The sequence below is a fragment of the Nicotiana tomentosiformis genome, chromosome 9 (genome assembly GCF_000390325.3).
Source record: "Nicotiana tomentosiformis chromosome 9, ASM39032v3, whole genome shotgun sequence".
NCBI classification, from domain to species: Eukaryota; Viridiplantae; Streptophyta; class Magnoliopsida; order Solanales; family Solanaceae; genus Nicotiana; species Nicotiana tomentosiformis.
In genome coordinates, this window is record NC_090820.1 from 54747259 (window position 1) to 54767393 (window position 20135).

Consider the following 20135-nt stretch of genomic DNA (forward strand, 5'->3'; position numbering starts at 1 on the left):
AGATTACATGACTAAAGATATTTAGTTGTTCAATACGTTTTCAAATTAAATTAGTAATATGAATTTTTAAGAAATATATCCTAAAAGTAATAAGATTACATGACTAAAGATATTTAGTTGTTCAATTTTATACGAATTAGACATCCCGAAAGTAATTATACTAATAAGATTCCTAAAGGTAATCATGTAGGATTCCTAACGCGTAGTATTATGTCCTAAAAATAATATGATTATAAGGCTAATGTCTAGAATTATGATTATGTCCTTTTATTATGAGTTATTATGCTTAATATTAAAATTATTTTTATAAACCGATATTGTATTCATACTTTTATGATAATATAGATAGATAGATATAAATAGATTATGTATTTTGTTAAAAGTTCATTATCTTTCGCTATAAATTTTACAATAATAGTAGTAGAGGCTACATGTGTGATGGGTGAGGCAAGTGACATAGAGACTAGTATGCCAAAAAATTATTTGTTCGATGTTACTATGCCCTTTAACCCCTTTCTCTGGTTTAATTTTGTCAGTTACCACTTCCTTTTTTTTCTTTTTTTTTTTAATTTCCACCCGTTTGTTATAATTTTTGTTTTTACACATGTAGCAGTCCTTGTGATGCATAGTGGTGTAAAAAACAGAAGATTTGCGGTATCCTATGCTGAGAAAGAATTTGAGTTTCTAGATCCGTGGGTGTTCTTTATGGCTTGAACATCTGGGATCGGCATTAGTGAATGTTTTAAAACTTCTTTCAGAGGAAACCAATTCTACAAAATTTTGGTTTTCTTTTTTCAGCGAAAATTTTTGGTATTGTTCAAGATACAAATTTGTTCAAATTGAAGTAACTTTTACCCAACTGCAATGACATCCTTTTTTCCCCTTGACCATTAGTTTAGAGGGGAAAACGTGCTGGGTGGGGGTTACGCTTACACGTACCAACATTTTTGGGTGGGAATTCTAATTCATCAATGGGCCAAATATACTCTTATACTTTCGAAAATAATTTAAGAATACCATTGTTATATTATTGGGTCATCTATACCCCTTTTAAATATCTTTACCCATATCCAAAAAGTATGGGTCATCAATTCTAAATATCTTTTAATCAATTAAAAAGATACATTACCCATACCCAAAAAGTAATTTTTTAAAGCAATTAAAAATTGAAAAAAACTAAAATTATTTTTACTAGAAACTAAAAAAAATGAAAATATTTTTTTTCCATGTAAAAACTGCGTTAGAAAAAACTAAAAAATATTTTGTAAAACAATGTTTTTGTAAAAACTAAAAAAACAAAATGAAAATCATTTTTCTAAAGCAATTTTTTTTGTAAAAACTGGAAAAAACTGAATTTTTTTTTACTAAAAACTGGAAAAAAACGAAAATATTTTTTTTTCCAGTAGCTTTAAGAAAAGCTGAAAAATATTTTCTAAAATAATATTTTTATAAAAACTGGAAAAAAAAATAAAAAGCAATTTTCTAAAGCAATATTTTTATAAAAACTGAAAAAACAAATATTTTCTTTTTTTTCAGTTTTTAGTTAAAAATATTTTAGTTTTTAATTACTTTAGAAAATTACTTTTCAATTTATTTTTCAGTTGTTACAAAAATATTATTTTAGAAAATATTTTTTAATTTTTTTAAAGCAGTTTTTTTGTAAAAACTGGAAAAAAAAATATTTTCGATTTTTTCAATTTTTAGTAAAAAAATATCTTTTAGTTTTTTCCAGTTTTTACAAAAAAAAATATTTTTTGAATATGGGTAATGAGTCTTTTTAATTATTTAGAATTAACCAACAGGACAATGACACATGTCTCTTCGTTTAATGAGGGTATATTTGAATCCAAAATATAAATGCAGAATTATAGATAAACCAATAATATAATAAAAGATATTCTTAAACTATTTTCGAAAGTAGAGGGATATATTTAGCCCTTTGCCGATTCTAATTTCCAACAAGAGTCAGAGCATGCAACCAAGCATTGAATGGAGAGGACTGAGCTGTCCAAGTGGCTTTTGAAATTGTTAACTCAAGGGCAGTTTGAGGTTTCCAGGGTTTGGATTAGTTATTCGAGGGCAGTGGATTAAAGAGCAATTCAGGATGTGTAACTAATTTGGTAACCGACAATACCAACTAGTTTTTTCCTGGTGAATTTCCCTGACAGTATCGCAACAATCTTCTGAACGTCTTTACATTTGTTGAGGAGATATTGTGAAGGGCGATCATTCCCTAGTTTTTTGCCGCCTAACAGAAATGCCAAAAGTTAAAATGATCACCAAGTAAATGGGTAATCAATAGGTTAACATAATGCAAACACCTAAAAGCACTTCATCTAGCTTTTTAGCTTCATAGCAGCCAATCATCATCTCTATACTGAATATGGTATCTTCAAAATGCATTTCTATCTGTTTCTAGACATAACAAACTTTAGATGATTTATGCTGTCTATATTGATTTGATTTAAGACTCCGGATTAACTTGGATGATAAAGATGAGGGTTAATGTTACCTCAAGCTGAGCTTGTATTTATTATGTATGTCTAAGATGTTGGCAATACATTTCATTCAGTTCCTATGCGGCCTCTTCCAACTATCATATTTGAGATGTAAGCAATGGCTCAATTTTATTCCCACTTCATTGCACGGGTGATTTCCCATTCGACTGTGTCATGATCTTGATCCATAAGTCCTTCAACCTTTTTCCTGCAGTTCACCAATGCAACTTTGAATGTTTCGTGCTCAAGGGATGATGGATACATTATCTGCTCTTCCTGATATGTCAAATCCATAAAATGAAAAATAGTAAGAGAATTGAGCACTTAGTCGCGCTATCAAGCATCAAACACATAGTTCCAATCAAAGATCAATCGTTACTGGATCATTGAGAAATCGGCAGTTGATACTTTGTTGAGTATATAGCATATAGTCATTGAAGCAACATGTTTATAGTAATTCTTTTGAAGTGCCAAAGTATCAAAAAAAAAAGTTGGAGACTACATATAGGAACACTTTAATTGCCTGTCCATGGCACTCAAAAAAGGAATATTTTTCAAAATAGTTAACTTTCACCATTTTCTAAAATTCGTGCAAGTGAAACAATTTTGCTCCTGAGAGAAAGCAGCTGGTATGTAAATAAATATATATATATATATATTGTCAAATTAATAATCCAAATTCCGGTTTTTCATGTTAGGCAGTTGAGTTTTACCTCTGGTAGTTCGCAGAATTCATCAGGAGCTATTTGCAGCAACTCCACGGCAGTTTGACCAGTACACCAGGCAAAGATTTTTCCACTCTCATCTGCAAGAGTTATTTTTAAATGGAAATTCCATGCCAGTTCTGCATTGCATTTACATTGACAGAAGCTGCACTTGAGATCCTCAATGGAACTATCATCAAGAAAATAACCACAAGACGTATGTGATAGTCTCGTAGTCACGTGACAATGTTCAATTTGATCCAGCCAGACTCGACATACCTGGAATACAAACAACCCCACAACCATAATGAGAAGTGCAGATTCAGTTTTGCATAAGTAGCATAATGACAACAGAAACGAGACTCTAATAAGTCTTGATTATATTCTCTCTGTATCTCTATCATCATCTCCAGCATTACTAATCCCAACAGTGAGAAAGCACGGGAGAAAATATTATTGATAGTTATTCTATGTTACAATGATCCCTATTTATATTCACATAACACATAACCTAATCATGTTACATACGAAACTAGGACTGATTACATATATTCACATAACTATTCTAACACTCTACCTCAAGCCGGTGCATACAAATTATATGTACCGAGCTTGTTACATATGTAACTAATACGAGGACCAGTGAGGGACTTGGTGAAATTATATGCAAGCTGATCATTCAACTTCACAAATTTTGTAGCAATATCTACTGAGAGTATCTGACAAAGGGACAGTCAATTTCAATGTGTTTAGTTCTCTCATGGAACACTAGATTTAATGCAATATAAAGAGTAGCTTGATTATCACACACAAGTTCCATCTGGCTAATCTCACCAAATTTCAACTCCTTGAGCAACTGTTTGATCCAAATTAGCTCACATGTCGCCATAGTGATAGCTCGATGTTCTGCTTTTGCACTAGATCAAACAACCACATTTTGTTTCTTGCTCTTCCAAGACACCAAATTACCTCTTACTAAAACACAATATCCAGACATAGAACATGTATCAGAAGGTGATCATGCCTAATCAGCATCTGAATATCCAACGATCTGCTCATGGCCTCGATCCTCAAACAATAATACTTTTGTGGTCTTTATACTTTTCCGAAGTGCAATCGATTGACTAGGAGGAGACAAGTCCGCGGTAGGAGCAGGGTCAAGTGCAAGACGTGAATCATCTGGAACTGATACTAGGTGCGGACGATGATGATAAGTCAAGAGTGGTATTCATGTGGCTGGAGATCTAGAAGGATCAACACTAGACTCCTCAGCGGTTGATCATCTTATATATATATATAGTTACTTTGCTTGATTATCAGGACGTCGAGGGAAATGGGAGCGAGTATGCTTACCGAGCTGACATGACTCACACTCTATAGTGCACAAGTGAGATAAACCAGGTACCATTTTCTGAAGTTTTGACAAACTTGCATGTCCCAACCGTTTATGTAATAAATTTGATAAATCAGTAACAGGACAAGTTGTTGAAGGAAGACAAGATGTGAGTCCATATGATTTAGCAAGGATAAGATAATAAAGTCCATTTGATTCACGCCCGGTACCAATGATCTGCCCCGTACTGCGTTCATGTATAAAAACAATGTTATCAAGAAATAAAACACAGCGTTTAAGTGATTTGGCTAAGCGACTAACGACTATGAGATTAAAAAGACTACCGAGAACATAAAGAGCCGAATCTAAAGGTAAGGAAGGAAGTGGACTTGCTTGACCTATTGCAATTGCCATGGTTTGAGACCCATTGGCCATTGTGACTATTGGAAGAGACTGGGAATATGAAATAGTGAAAAGAGATTTGTTACCAGAAATGTTATCAAATGCACTTGAATCAATGACCAAGTGTCGGAAGAAGAAGAAGAAGATTGAGAGACACAAGTCACGCTATTACCTGTTTGAGCAACAGAAGTTATATCAGAAAATGTCTGCTTAGGTGCTTTATACTAAAGGAACTCGATATATTCTGATAAAGAAACTATATGAACATTCAAAGTATAGGATCCAACGGTATTTGAGCCAAAAACATCGGATCGGAGTGACATTATAATGGACTTAAGAGAGATCAAAGCCAAATATCTGATGAAGATTACCAACAGTGATGAGATCCCCTCAAATCAAGCAATTAGAAACTGTAACCAAACTTTTATAATGATCACGGACATTGTTCTGATCACCAGACTAGAAGTAAGTCGGTCTGATATTGTTGGTCGAGCTTCAGAGTGATGAAACATTTGTATTGAAGACCTTCAATTGACAGACGCAACTGCTGTGACTTCTCAGATCTTTGTCGGAAGAAAATTGAAGTAAACAAAATGGTGGAAATTAAATGGCTGAGGTCCAAATCAACAGGCGACCTTAGTATGTGAAGGTGGCCGGAAAAGTGACCAGAACAGTGACAGACTACTGCTCTCGCTGAAAAACACTTTTTCAGTAATTGAAAATCCACAAAATCTCGAGGGTCGAGTCGGAAAAAGTAGGCGACCAGCACAGAAGAAAAATCAGACTTGGAAGATACCAGAAACGACCTCACGCGTCGGCGCGTGAAGTGACACTTTCGCCGGAATCCTAACTGTTGGAGGCGCGTGACGACGCGTGTGAGGTTTTTAGTCGGAGATCTTCATTGGGGTTTGGTCGCCGGTGATAGAGAACCTTGTGGTGGTATTTGCACAAACCCCACTCAAACTAAGATTGACGTAAACAACTTCTTAAGTCACCGAAAAATTGCACGGTGACGCCTAATTTATTCCCAGATGTCGTTGGAATGACGCACAACGATAATTATCTTACCATTGCTCTGATACCATGTGAGAAAGCATGGGAGAAAATATTATTGATAGTTATTCTATGTTAAAATGAGCCTTATTTGTATGTATACATAAAACATAACCTACTCCTATTACATACGGGACTAGGACTAATTACATATATTCACATAACTGTAACGAGCCGACTGGTCGTTCTGAGAATTAACGTCTCGTTCGGTGGCTTAAGGTCTTGAGTAGCTTCATATTCTATATTATGGCATGCGTGTGCGGTCGAGTTCGGGTTTCGGATGATTCGAGATCAATTTTGGAAAAGGAATTCTTGTTTTAGAACCTTAAGCGGTAAGAGCTGATCGAAGTCTTGACTTTTGTGTAGACGACTCCAAAAATGACGTTTTGATGATTCCAATAACTTCGTATGGTGATTTTGAACTTAGGCGTGCGTCCGGATTTGGATTTGGACGTCCGTAGGGTATGATGCATTTTGGCGAAAATTGGAAAGTTGAATTTTTTTAAGGTTAAGAGATTTGACCAGGAGTTGACTTTGTTGAAATTGGGCTCGGATTGCGATTCTGAGATTTGGATTTGCTCTGTTATGTCATTTGGAACTTGCATGCAAAATTTGACGTCATTCCGAGTTAATTTGATATGTTTCGACACGAGTTTTGGAAGTTGGAAGATTTGAAAGTTCATAAGTTTGATTCGAGATGCGATTCGTAGTTTCGACATTATTTGATGTGATTTGAGTCCTCGAGTAGGTACGTGTATTGTTACGGGATGTGTTGGTATATTTGGTTGAGGTCCCGGGGGCCTCAGGTGGATTTCGGATGGTTAACGGTTTGGATATTGGACTTAGGAAATTTCTGGGCTGTTGGTTCTGGTGCGTCGCTTCTGCGGAGAGGGGAGCGCAGGTGCGAGCTCGCATCTGCGGAAGGTCGATCGCAGATGCGCGATATGTGTTCCAGTTGGTCATCCGCTTCTGTGGTGTTTGTCACGCTACTGCGCAATCGCAGATGCGATTATTGGATCGCAGGTGCGAGCTCTGGGCTCTCAAGTGAAGGCCGCAGGTGCGGTGCTTTTCTTGCAAAAGCGAGGCCGCAAGCGCGCATTTTTGTGCGCAAATGCGAAGAGCGCTGGGCAGAACACATATATGTCGAGGGTTTGATATTTTCAACATATTTTGAGTTGTAGACCTAGGTTTTGGGAGATTTTTCGTGGGTTTTTCAAGCAATTCATTGGGGTAAGTGTTCTCTATCCGAAAATGATTACATTTCATGATTTCATACTTATTTACATCATTAAATCAGTGAATTGAAAGGAAGGAAATGTGAATTTTTGTAAAATTCTTTCAAAAACATAAAACGATGATTTGAAGAACGAATTGATGTCGGAAATTGATAATTTTGGTATGGTTGAATTCGTATCGGAATGAGTGTTCGGGTTTTGTGAATTTTATCAAGTTCCAAGGTGCGGGTCTGGGAGATGACTTTTGGGTTGACTTTTTAGTTCTTGTAAAGACTGAAACTTTATTATCCGGAATTGTTTCCTATGAGTTTTATTTATGATTTGAAGTTATTTTGGCTAAATTTGAACCGTCTGCATGTTGTTTCACTCGAGAAGATCATTTTAGACTAACGATCTAATTTCTTTGAGGTAAGTATCTTGCCTAACTTTGTGTGAGAAAACTACCCCTTAGGATTCGAGTCATTTGTGCTAATTGTGTCATGTGAAGGTCGTGTACACGAGGTGACGAGTACGTGCTCGGGGTTATTTGCGGAAATTTGACCGTTTAAGGCTCTTAGGTTCTTATGTCCATTAAATATGAAGTTATTTTGTCATGTTAAATTCCCCATTTACCAAATTCACCCTTACATGTCTTATTTGGAATTAATTGCTTCATGTTTTACCCTTATTGCCGATTAAACTCTTATGTGCCTTAACTGAAGTTGTTTTTTTTATTGTCATGCTATCCTTTCCGTAATTGTTTATCCTGATTGAAGTTATTATTATCTTTTCCATAATCTGCTTATCCTTAATTGAAATTATCGTATCTCTACCATAATTGCTCAACCCTAAATGAAGTTTTGTTATCCCTTATCATTGTTGACTTATCCTTATTTGGAATCATTGATTCATGTTATTCCTCTTATCGTTGAATTGTACTTTTGTGGAATCATTGCTATATATTATCTCTTCCTTGTTGAACTATTCTTGTTGAAACCATTATTCCTTGTTGTGTCTTTCATCGTGAGCTCGTTCTTCCATTTTTTTGTGTTTTGAAGTTCCTAAGTTGATTTACTTGCCGTATTCACGTATTATTGTCGTTGTTGATGTATTCAGTGTTGTTGAACCGAGGGCTATGCGTGGTTGTGATATTGAAACTGTTTTGAGAAAATGTTGTGGCATGTAGGCACATATTGTGAAAGTCATTTATTTGAGTTGTTATGATTTGGCATACATGTTATTGTAGAGATAATTGTTATGTTGTTTGCACGAGGTTTCTGTCATGCCGTTGTTGTGTTTGCACGAGGTTTCTGTTGTGCCATTGTTATTGTGTTTGCACGAGGTTTCTGACGTGTTGTTGTTATTGTGTTGCACAAGTTCTGCCGTGTTGTTATTATTGATACACATGCGATAGTATAAGGTCTGAGTGTTGAAACGCATGCGGTGAGATAAGGTGAGCTTGAAATGCGTGGCTAGTAGGGGAACTACTAGAAGCCATGCGGTGTGATAAAGTGGGCTGAAACGCGAGATGCTATTTTGGGAAAAATGATTTTCAAAAAACTAAATATAAAGGCTCCCGCGATGATATAAGAAAAGTTTGTGATTCATTTTATGATTTGACAGTACGAGGCGGTACCTCGGTAGGGCTCTTATTGCCATTTCCCCATTCTTTTGTACTTGTCTTTGATTGTTGTCTCCTTAGCATACTATTAATTGTCTTCCTCCATGTTACACTATTTGCTTAGTTCTATGTAGCTAATCTTGTTGTGCTAGTCGTTGCTTCAAACTTCATTGCTGCCTTTATTACACTATACATTGCGTGGTGATCATTTCTTATGTGCCATTCATTATCTCTGCTCTTATTTGTTGACTTGAATTGTGGTAGAACACTTGCACAAGTATACATGTTAAATCGCCCATATCGGTTTTAGAACATGAATCGTGACGTCATTGACCATTATACGTACTCTTGTCTGCTTGCCTTCTGTGTGAGGATTGTATATTGGCATGTGAGTCGTCCGTGCGGTTATGCCAAGTGATTAGTGTTCATGAATTGGGACCCGTGAGCTGTGATTATGATGTTTGGTACCTCATGGAAATGCTTGAACGGATCTGGTGTGAAAGTGGTTGTTCTTATTGAGTGGTTGATGGTTTTCCTTTATTTGGTTTCACCGGACTTAGACTGTGACCAGCTTACTCTACAGCATTATTACCTGATTGCTTCCTGTTAAATATTGATGTTACCAGTGTATCATTGCAAGTATTGTTTTATATTCATTATCCTGCTTAGCTTTATATTAATATTGTTTCTCTGTTAGTTCACCTTCACACTTGTTCAGGATGTTTAGTCCGATAGGTGTCTTGACTGTCCCTCGTCACTACTGTACCGAGGTTAGTCTTGATACTTACTGGGTACCGCTGTGGTATATTCATACTACGCTTCTGCACATTTTTGTACAGATTCAGGTGCCTCAAATATTGTTGATTATTAGCTAGTTGGTCGAGCATTGCTGTATTTAGGGATTTTTCTAGTAAACTCAGTAGAACTTATGACTTGTACTACCGGTTTTGGGATGCGATTTCTTGTTGTAAATGTTGAGTTCATTTAGAAATATCTGGTTTCTACTTAATAGTTTTATTGGTTAATTTCTGTCAATTTATTCAATAAGTACTAGGCTTACTTAGTCGTAGAGACTAGGTGCCGTCACGACATCCTACGGAGGGAAACTGGAGTCGTGACAATAATTATTCTAACACTAACATTATTAATACATCATATTCAGTACTGTTCTTATACACCCTACCAAACGACCCCCAAGGCTTATATAGGGGAGAAAATCAATATCATTAGTGCATATGCTTCGCAAATAGGATTAGATGAAGAAGCTAAAGCTAAGTTTTGGGAAGATATAGATACCTTGGTTCAAAGAATTCTAGGAGACCAACAAATCTTTATTGGGGGGGGGGAGAGAGGGGTTCTAAATAGCCATGTAGGTAAAGATAGCGAAGATATTTGAACAAGTACATGGGGTTATGGTACTAGGAATGATGAAGGTAGGGCTATCTTAGAATTTGGTTTAGCTTATGATTTTTGTAGTAGCTAACACATTTTATAAAGAGGGATTCTCACTTAATGACTTATAAGAGTGAAGGTAACCATGTCAAATAGACTTTTATCCTTACAAGACGACGAGATAGAACTACATGCAAGGACTAAAAGATTATTCTAGTAGAAGTGATGACCACCCAACATAAGTTAATAGTCTCAGATGTAAAGCTTAAGAGTAGAATGAAAAAGGAGACGACTTACAAAAAAACAGTATTAGGTGGTTGACATTAAAGGAGGCATCCAGTTAGTGATTCAAGAAAAACCACGAAAGAAGAGAGCTTGGAATTAGAGAAAGACACAATCCCTGTGGAAGGAAATGTCAAGCTGCATTAAATAAGTAGCAAAGAATGTCAAGTTGCGTCTAAAGGTCTAGGACCTCTACCACAGCAATCCTGGTGGTGAAATAAGGAGGTACAAAGAGCTATTAAAGCTAAAAGAGTATTATAGGAAGTTATTAAAAGCACAAGACAAAGGAGTCTTTGAAGAACACAAGAGAACTAAGAGGGAAGCTGAGAACGCTATTAGTAAAGCCCGAAAAGAAGCTCTAGATGGCTTGTACCAAAAGTTAGGGACACAAGAAAGGGAGAAGAAAATGTTTAAACTAGCATGACTAAGAGAAAAGAGGATAAAGATTATAGGTGAAGTGTATTAAACGATTCTTACAAGTGTTGACATGAGATAATGAGATCAACGAGAGATGGAGAGGCTATTCTAATCAATAGTTCAACTCGAACCAAGAGAATAACATTTTAGACCTCCACGCGCCTATGTATGATGAAAACTTTAGTTGCACTCGTAAAATTAGACCAATAAAGGTAAAGGATGCTATGAAAAATATGAAGATTAGAAAAGCATACGGTCTAGATACTATCCCTATAGAGGTTTGAAAGTGCCTCGGAGAGGTGGGAGTAAAATGGCTCACCGAGCTATTTAATACTATACTTAGAAGAGGTAAGATGACCAAAGAGTGGAGGAAGAGTACCATGATTTCAATCTATAAGAAGAAAGGAGATATTCAGAATTGTACGAACTATCGTGACATTAAACTCATGAGTCATACAATGAAACTCTTGAAAGAGTGATAGAGCGTAGATTTAAGAACACGACAAGAGTGACAGTTTATGATCGATACATCTACAATGAAGGCTATATTCCAGCTACGAAGATTGATAGAAATTTATCACAGAAAAAAGAAAGATATACACATGTTGTTCATTGACCTAGAGAAAGCATATGATAGAGTATCACGAAAGGTCCCTTAATGTTACCATTCTCAAAAAAAAGTATCACGGAAGGTCCCTTCGTGGGTTATGGAGAAGAACGGAATAAAGGACATGTACAAAGTAGTTGTCACTAGTGTGAAAAAAGTAGGAGATACAGAGGAGTTTCCTATAGTAGTGGGTTTACACCAGGATTCGACATTGATCCTCTACTTGTTTACCCTAGTTATGGATAAGCCAAACAACACAATACAAGAGATGCGGATGCTAATATGGATATGCGGTCATCCACTATTGGATAAGATTAAAGTGACAAAATTCACCAGAAGATTCAAGTAGCACGCATTAAGGACAAAATGAGAAAAGGTCACTTGTGATGGTCTAGTCACGTACTGCATTGACCTAAAGATGCGTCGTCGGTACGTGTGAAACTATGGTGAGTGAATGTATTAAAAGTAAAACGGATAGACCTAAAATCACATGGAGGAAGTTGTCTCAAAAGAGCTCCAAACCTTTGGAATCAATGCAGACTTAGCTAAAGATATGGCTCAACGGAAGAATAGGATCCATATAAGTGATATCTACTAATTGGGAATAAGTTTTAGACTTGTTAGAGAACTTCTAATATTATTATTATTAGTAGTAGTAGTAGTATATATATATATATATATATATATATATATGTGTGTGTGTGTATATATATATATATATATAAATATTTTTTTACTTTTCACTTTTATTTTATTTTCGTATGATGATGATATGAGTTGAGCTTTAAAAAAGTGAGAATTTTATAGCCAACTCCCAACTTTGTTGGGACTGAGGCATAGTTGTTGTTTGTAGTCATTGGAAGTCAACACAAGTATAAGAGCAGATAAACCAGTGCTCATATAAAGTAAATACCCCTTTGACATCAAGGGAGACCATAATCCTAGCCCTTTGCAGAGAGAAATCTTGAAATGGATGTCAATGTTCAAAGCAAGAGAACATACACGAGTACCAGTAAGCTCGACTGATAAATCAGAAAGGCAGAAGAGAACATACACGGGTACCAGTAGACTCCACTGATAAATCAGAAAGGCAGGATAACTTGTGAAGACAAGATGAGTTAAGCAGTGCTGGTAAGCAACTAATATTAATAAATGAAGCTCCAACATCATTCTCGAACCACCGCAGTTCTAGGCTGTCAAAGTAGAAAGAGTGGCACAGTTAGATGATAAAGCTGTAAAAACAGATGGTTAAGTTACCTATTTTCCCAATTTTTTGTTTATATAAAATCCTTGGAAAGATGAAGTTTTATATATAAGTTATTATCTGTGAAGATTGCATATAATCAGAACACTCACCTTTTTCTTGTCCCCATAGAGCACGCCAAACCAGATATGTAAATACTATGCCCCAGTCCTAGTCTCCCTAATGACCTGCAAGGATATATTTCTGTAAAGTATGTTTTTCACACTGATTGATCAAAGAGAATCCATATAACTTTATTGGTTTGAGAATATCTTTTTTCACATTGATTGATCAAAGAGAATAGCACGTAATTTTATACATTTGAGAAAAATCTTCCTACCAGGATCGAGCAAAATGTAGTCTCGCCCAAACTGCACCAGTTACATCTTGAATCTTAACAGAAAATACTGGCTCTTGAGTACTTCTGATGTCAGCAACAATACCATAGAGGCTTACTCCGGTCATCTTCTCCCGAAGATCAATAACAAATGACTGCAAACTTTAAAGTTGTAAGATGTCAATAACAAATGCCTGCATAATGGTGAATAATGGTGTTCTTCAACAGAAAAAGACCATCCAGATTATTTTATCACCAACCGACATGATTACAGACTATTAAGACTGTTTTCTTTATAGAATGCTTTGTAGGAACAGGGTAAGCATAAAATACTCTAAAACTTTATTTACAAGTTTTTGCAGTGAATCAAAAGCATATAAAGCTCTATGTATGAGAAAAGACTTCAATCGATTTGTTTGTGAAATCCAGATACGAACAGAAAAATAGCTTACATCAATAACAGATACATAGTCAGGTCAGAAGCAGTGGCATTACCCTCTATGGATGTAAGAACCCGAGATTGAAGACCAAAAAGCATGCAAATGAAACATTTTATGGTGGAGGTGAATGAACTAGCATGTCAATCAAGATGTGATTAAAAGTCAGAAACACCTTTAAAACAGACTGTTACTTTTTTTGAAAAAATATTCTGAAATTCAGAGCTAAATGCAAGTAGGGATGGCAATGGGGCTGGGCAGGTTGAAACTTTTATTAAAAAAAACTGTTGCGGGGCAGGTTGCGGGTTTCCTCCTAGCATAGCGATTGCAAATGTTCCGTGTCTTCATCTTTGTTGAAGAAACACTACTACAGTTGTCATCTTTAATAGGAAAATCATTGTTACAACATTAAATTTATTAATGTATGTAACAAGTTTCCAAAAAAGCACAGGTCTCTAAATTATTAAGAAAACACATCGTCATATAGAAATAATTTGCAGTCATTAAGTCCCAGCTGGAATTAGATCACTTCTCCTGTTATAAGTAATTGGATAAAGTAACCTAGGAAAAATAAAATATTTAGCTCATGTACTAAGACCAAATAAGAAAAGAATCCTATGTTAACCAATATTCAAAAAACTAATGAATCATTTGGCTACCATTTTCTATTTTCACAAACTTAATTACATGAACTTATATGTTATTTTATCTAGGTTAGCATGTGAAATACGATTATGTACATATAATACCACTTAAAGTGAAAAAATCATCCTTAGTTATACAAGACATTTAGAATAATTGTCTGTATGACTTGGGAGAAAATAAAAAAAAATAAAGAAGGCCATTCGTGCATTCACTGTAGCGAGAGAGGAAAATTGATTTACTAATCTATGATCTTAGTTTTTTATATTTTTCACTGCAAAATAAAGCAATATTAAATTTTTATTTAGCTTTTCTAGATTTAAAAAAAAAACATACGAGGGACGGGCCAAGGTGGGACGGGTTGATGTTGGGCGGGGCGGGGCGGGTTTAAAACATAGAAAAATGCTATGCAGGGTGGGGCGGGGACGGTTGAAATTATGCAGGTTAAGGCTCAACCGGTCCCGCCCCATTGCCATCCCTAAATGCAAGTGTAGGCATATAAATTTTATTAGAATTAAATTTATTAAATAATTTGGACTATATTTAAATGCAAGATATATTAGGCCAAATAAATATTATGGACTAATATAATTGAATTAATTTTATAAGTCCAATACATATGGATTAAACAAATAAGTCTTAATCCATTGAGCTAGCCCAAGGCTAAAGTGATGAGCCCACTTCATTAAGCCCAAGATTTCATCTTCCTAGAAGCCCAATTTGATGCTCACGTGTCAAATGACGTGGCACGCCAAGTCAAACGAAAGAGCCAATAGAATCATGCCACGTGTCAAAATGACAAAGCATACCAAGTCACATTAAAAAGCCAATGAAATCATGCCACATGTGCAAATGACATGTTCTGGCCAATCAAATGTGGCCTTGTCACGCTTCAATCTGATTGGTCGGAAAGAGTTTGTTCTTATCATAACTCTTTCCTCCCACAACTATAAATAGGGGTGTTCATAACTCAGAAAAGAAACCAGAAGTTATAACAAGAAGCAAGAGAGAGCTCGTGGATCAAACGCCGCAAATTTCTCTACAAGTTTCAAGCTTCAAGCAATCAAGTTCAAGTTCAAGAAATCAAGTTCAAGCTCAAGAACGAAGAACAAATCAAGATTCAAGTAGTACGAGTTCAAATCAAAATTCGTGCTAGTTGAATTCAAGATCATCGTTCGTGACAACAAATATAGGTTCAAGATCAAGCTCAAAGGCACTTGAATTTATATTGGAAAGAAAAATCAGAGGATTCATAGAGATTGTACACTCATATTATTTGAAATCAAATACTACAATTGTTGCAATATTTTCGGTCTTGATTATATTTTCTCGATGTAATTTATTGTCTACAGCAAGGAAGATAGAAATTCCAAAACTCTGTAAAATTAAAGCAACTGATAGAACAGAAAGTATTAAGGAGCGCAGGCTTACTCGGAAAGGATAATTAGTGAAGTCAATAGAACCTTGAGAATTACAAGGCAGGGAAACCTGGGAGACTACAAGTCCCTGACTTGGATCCATAGCTCTTGATAGTTTTGACCCTTTATGATGGTTCTGAGTCAATGCTACGGATACCTGAGAAGCCCATGATCTAAGTTTCCAAATAATAATAAGAATTAACATCTCTTAAACTTAATCATTCAGGACTTACTTGCTCCTCATGCCGAATAAAAGGCACCAGATATAACTGTGTTGCAGTACCATATTCAAGGCAAAATTCTTCAGATAATTCAAGAGCACTCTCAGTGGAACTCAAAATAAATGGTCTATCCAGGGCAAGCGTACTTCCCACGCTGAAAAGAACGAAGTTACAGTCAGTTACAGAAGCAGGAAAAAGAGAAAAGCAAACAAACAAAAACAAATTAAAGGGAGTACATATGGTATCGTACCTGAATAGGTTTGCAAGCAGAACCTGCTCACCCCACAAAAGAAATTTTGAACTGACACCATCATAATCAACAAGATTAATTTGCTTCCTCTGCAAACTACCATACTTCCCTTGAACCTCCGGAGAAGTAATAGATTCAATCCTGTAGCCATTTCGACTAGGGTATATCAACAATGTAGCAAAATGCACAGTACCAATGCCAGATGTGGAATACTACACTTATATTTAAATTGTTAATAGTCATATGACAGAATATTGCACCTTGCACGTAATGAATAGGAGACCCCCTGATCGACTGTACCAAGAGAAATGGAAGAGAAGGAATCTGCACAAAATCGTGCTAAAAGCAACATTGCGTCATCATCTTGGTCCTACATTTGGAGTAAGAATCACATGTTTGCCTGTAAACCAGGACATGGGTTCACCAAAGAAATTGAAATGCAAGAATACTATTATAACAATAGATCCAGGGAATAAGAATGTATCAGCTCGTGTGCACTTAATTTTATCTAGCTAATAACATTCACCAAAAACCCTATTTCAAAAGGTTAACATAGGAAAACAATAGTGGTAGAAGATGAAAAGATCAATGCAAGTTTTGGAGCTTATATATAAACTGCAATCATTAGTGGTGAAGAAAGAATTAAATTAAAACAGAGTTTTTATTTAAGATTGTTAGTCACATATGTACTAATGGAATTTGAATTTGCTGAACTTATGAATGGTATATAACTTCTTTGTTGTTGTTGTTGAAGAATTTGGGGCATGAAGAGGAACCGACACAAATTTGTAGTAAAAATTTTGTTTTATATCAACAACAGATGACCTTGCAGACAGAACTACATCATAAGGACAAGGATAAGATGGTTAAATGAGGCAGCTTTTCATTGAACTATCATTTAATTTTCGGAATGCAGAACTTTTACATCGGAATGATTTCTGGCTCATGCTAACTGCATCAATCATTACGTTATAGGAATATAATAACATGTGAGATTCCATGATCATGGATTTAATTGAGGACAATACTTCTCCCTTCCTACCCACTTTTGCGGAAACCAGTGACGAAGGGACCACACACAGCACATCACCTATTGATCTCATCTTCTATCCACCCTTCAAGCCGTTACATTAACCCTAGCATTAATCCAGCAAAATATCTGCTAAGTTATCAGATAAAGGGAGAAGGAGGGTTACTGAGGTGCTGCTCTTTTGCTACAATTTGTAGTGGGAAACAATAAAAGATATAATATGCCTACAATGTCTAGAATATTGGTAAATCTTTGCTAAGACAAACATGAAACAACTATCATAAATGCTGAAGCACAAAAACACATATAGATTTTGACAATACCTCATCTAACAGTATCACAAGATATTCAGTTGGCAAAAGCCGTGCATGACCTGAACATCCAGTGGCAGTTCGGAGGCGGCACCCTGTGAGGAAAACTTCACGACCTTTCTTCAAAATACCATTCTTTGGATCAGCTAAGCTGTAGAATCTGCTCTATCACAATTTAGAGCTCTAAGGAAGCCAAGAAATACAATATCTAGAAACAACTCAGGCAGAAAATGTTAAGTAGAACAAAAGGACATGAACAACAAGTTGCAGAAGCAAAACATTATTAGTCACGCTCTCAAGTCTAAACCATCTGGTTTCCTTCACATTCAGCTTAAATTCATACTATATGGATATCAGATCATATAACCAATATAGCATCGCTGTTAATGTTTGAGCTTTAGCCCTTACAGTACATCAATATCAAGCCAAGTAAGACCAAACACTATATTGATATTATGGCATATCATCATTACCACTTGAAGACTAACAATCTTTTATCGAAAACAGACAAATCTTTTGTACATAAAACATTCATAAACCATTGTAGGTTAACTGCATTAATGAAGCTTGAGTTACACGACAAAATAATTTCCTGCAATCTTATTTATAAATGTTAGGCGTCTACAGTATAGGGGAGAGAGAGAGAGAGAGAGAGAGAGAGAGAGAGAGAGAAACAAGAGGGTCTAAGTAAGCAATTTGAGCTAGTCCATAAAATTATTGTAGACAAGGAAACGTTAAATTTGGCATGAAGGTCAGGGTGGAACCATAATAAATTTTAAAGCATAGGATACAGATCAAGTAATGACTTTAAGTTGGTAAAATAAACTTTAGTAAAGGATCAGCATAGTCCACTCAAAAAGCCATTACCTACGGTGAAGATACAGATCTATTGTATTAGAACTCCAAAAATCACCCAGATGAAGCATATAAATGTTTGTTCCTGGAAGAAAATCAGCATATAACATTAAGTTTTGATCTTAAGAGCGAAGCAGAAAAAAAGCCCGTGTATGAAAAGTTAACCCGTCAAAAGCTCCATGCAAAAGATTTTAACTTTCCGTGAACTCAATGTTTCCAAATAAATAAACATTAGAATTAGCATATGTTTGCCGTTTAACTTGATATACTTAATCTAGGAACTGCTATTAAAATTTTAAACACATAGCAAGTGATGCAGAAAGGATTCTCCAAGAAATAAATACTTTTTTAAATGCAAAGACTTTAAGCATCATTTGCATAATGCAAGTTCCATAGTAGTGATAATATAAAATAAAAGCATAGACAGTAGAAAGACATCAGAAGATGTAGTAATGATTTATCAATCATAGGACAACAGATTGAGACAGTTTAATCAAAATAGTGCAAATGTAATGCCCATGCATTATCACCTCATGACATAAAATGTATATAAGCGGAATCAAACCTAAAGGTCCAACTGTACCTGGAAGAATGAAAGTGTCTATAATGACAGCTTCAATTACACTGTTCAAAGATAAGAACTTTTTCTCATATATAGAGTCAATGGTGACGGTGTTAGGAAGCTTTGCCCTCTTATGCTTCTTCTTCATGTGACTAATACATTCTGACTGTTTCTTTGGAGCTCCACTCCTATTCAATTCATTCCAAGCCTGCACTATCAATAAATCACCAAAACATGCAAACTTCAAAAATTGTAACTCCAACCTAGCATATTCCTTGAAGTATGGGGAAAAAAGTACTACTGTTTCTGACCCCCCCCCCCCACCTGGCTAAAAAAAAAAAGAATGGCCATGTCCAGAGTGAGAGCATAAGCAAGGGATATATAGTTTTCTATGTGAATCTTTTAAGAAAAATTTGATAAAATTAGCTTATTCAGAAACCGCATAGAAACTACTACTAATAAAATCTTGTTTCAATAGTTACAAGAAAATTAAAATATTTTTAAAAAATTTGTAGAAAACAAAAAAAGACTGTTTAATTTCTCAAGTAGTGATTTCTCACATAGTAATAGTGACATCAGTCTGAGGATGGAGCAAATTACTGGATCACAAAATTACTAAATGAAAATATAACATATCAGACATAATGGAGCTTTTCTTTTTATTCAATTAACAAATTCACCAAAATGCTTGAAAGTAGCAAAAAGCAGGTGCGCATGTGAAAGGGCGTATTGAACCTGAAAGAGATCGGAGAGGAGAATAGCGGAGGTAACTCCAGATGAATAAGCAATGCAAGTCTTGAGAATCTTAGAAGCAATCCAGCTCCAACTAGGGCCCTTCGCTTCATCGGGAGATAGTACGGACTTAGCGTACTCAATGAATTGAAGAAATGGATCTTCCTCTTCCTCTTCTTCTACTTCTGATTTCTGCCGGCGCCCCACTTCCATGGCTGAGGCCTCATGGTCCTTGATGCAGCTACGCATTACCTGATTTGAAAGAGAGCTCATTATTTGAACTCGAAACCCTAATCTTTGATGTGGAAATGGCGGGTTTTTTTTAAGGGGATAACTTTTAGCGCGGGAAATTTCTGCAGATCGCCGTTGTGTGGTCCAACGACGTCGTCGCTTGCTAAATATGACAAATAATTTAAGATGCGTGTGCAGGAAAATCATTTTCAAATAATTGTTTTAAAAAAATAGTCCAATATATTCTTAAGAAAAAATTTTGTTTTATTTTCAACTTTCTGAACTTTAGCAACTATTTCTAATTGTATTATCGAAGAAATATATGAGTGAAGAAAGTTATTTT

The 20135-nt window shown here is 35.6% G+C and overlaps 1 protein-coding gene across 4 annotated transcripts; it reads right to left on the minus strand.

Annotated features, from left to right (window-relative positions):
* Positions 1-1948: 1948 nt before the first annotated feature.
* On the minus strand, positions 1949-19921 carry LOC104114770 (uncharacterized). 4 transcript variants are annotated; one of them, XR_690467.4, is made up of 14 exons: positions 19565-19918; positions 18851-19037; positions 18280-18352; positions 17425-17572; positions 16332-16441; positions 16072-16212; positions 15834-15975; positions 15614-15757; positions 13107-13258; positions 12880-12954; positions 12578-12716; positions 3212-3481; positions 2513-2774; positions 1949-2248 (listed from the first exon to the last, which is right to left on the minus strand). XR_690467.4 is itself a non-coding variant. In XM_070184365.1 (13 exons), the coding sequence occupies exons 1-13, from the start codon at positions 19832-19834 to the stop codon at positions 2695-2697; spliced, it is 1863 nt and encodes a 620-aa protein (XP_070040466.1). In that variant the 5' UTR covers positions 19835-19921; the 3' UTR covers positions 2437-2694. The 4 variants fall into 4 exon arrangements, 3 of the variants coding, with proteins under 3 accessions (XP_070040466.1, XP_009623585.1, XP_009623584.1); XM_070184365.1 differs by lacking the exon at positions 1949-2248 and having other exon boundaries at positions 2437-2706; positions 19565-19921; XM_009625290.4 differs by lacking the exon at positions 1949-2248 and having other exon boundaries at positions 2437-2774; positions 15614-15736; positions 19565-19919.
* Positions 19922-20135: the final 214 nt, after the last annotated feature.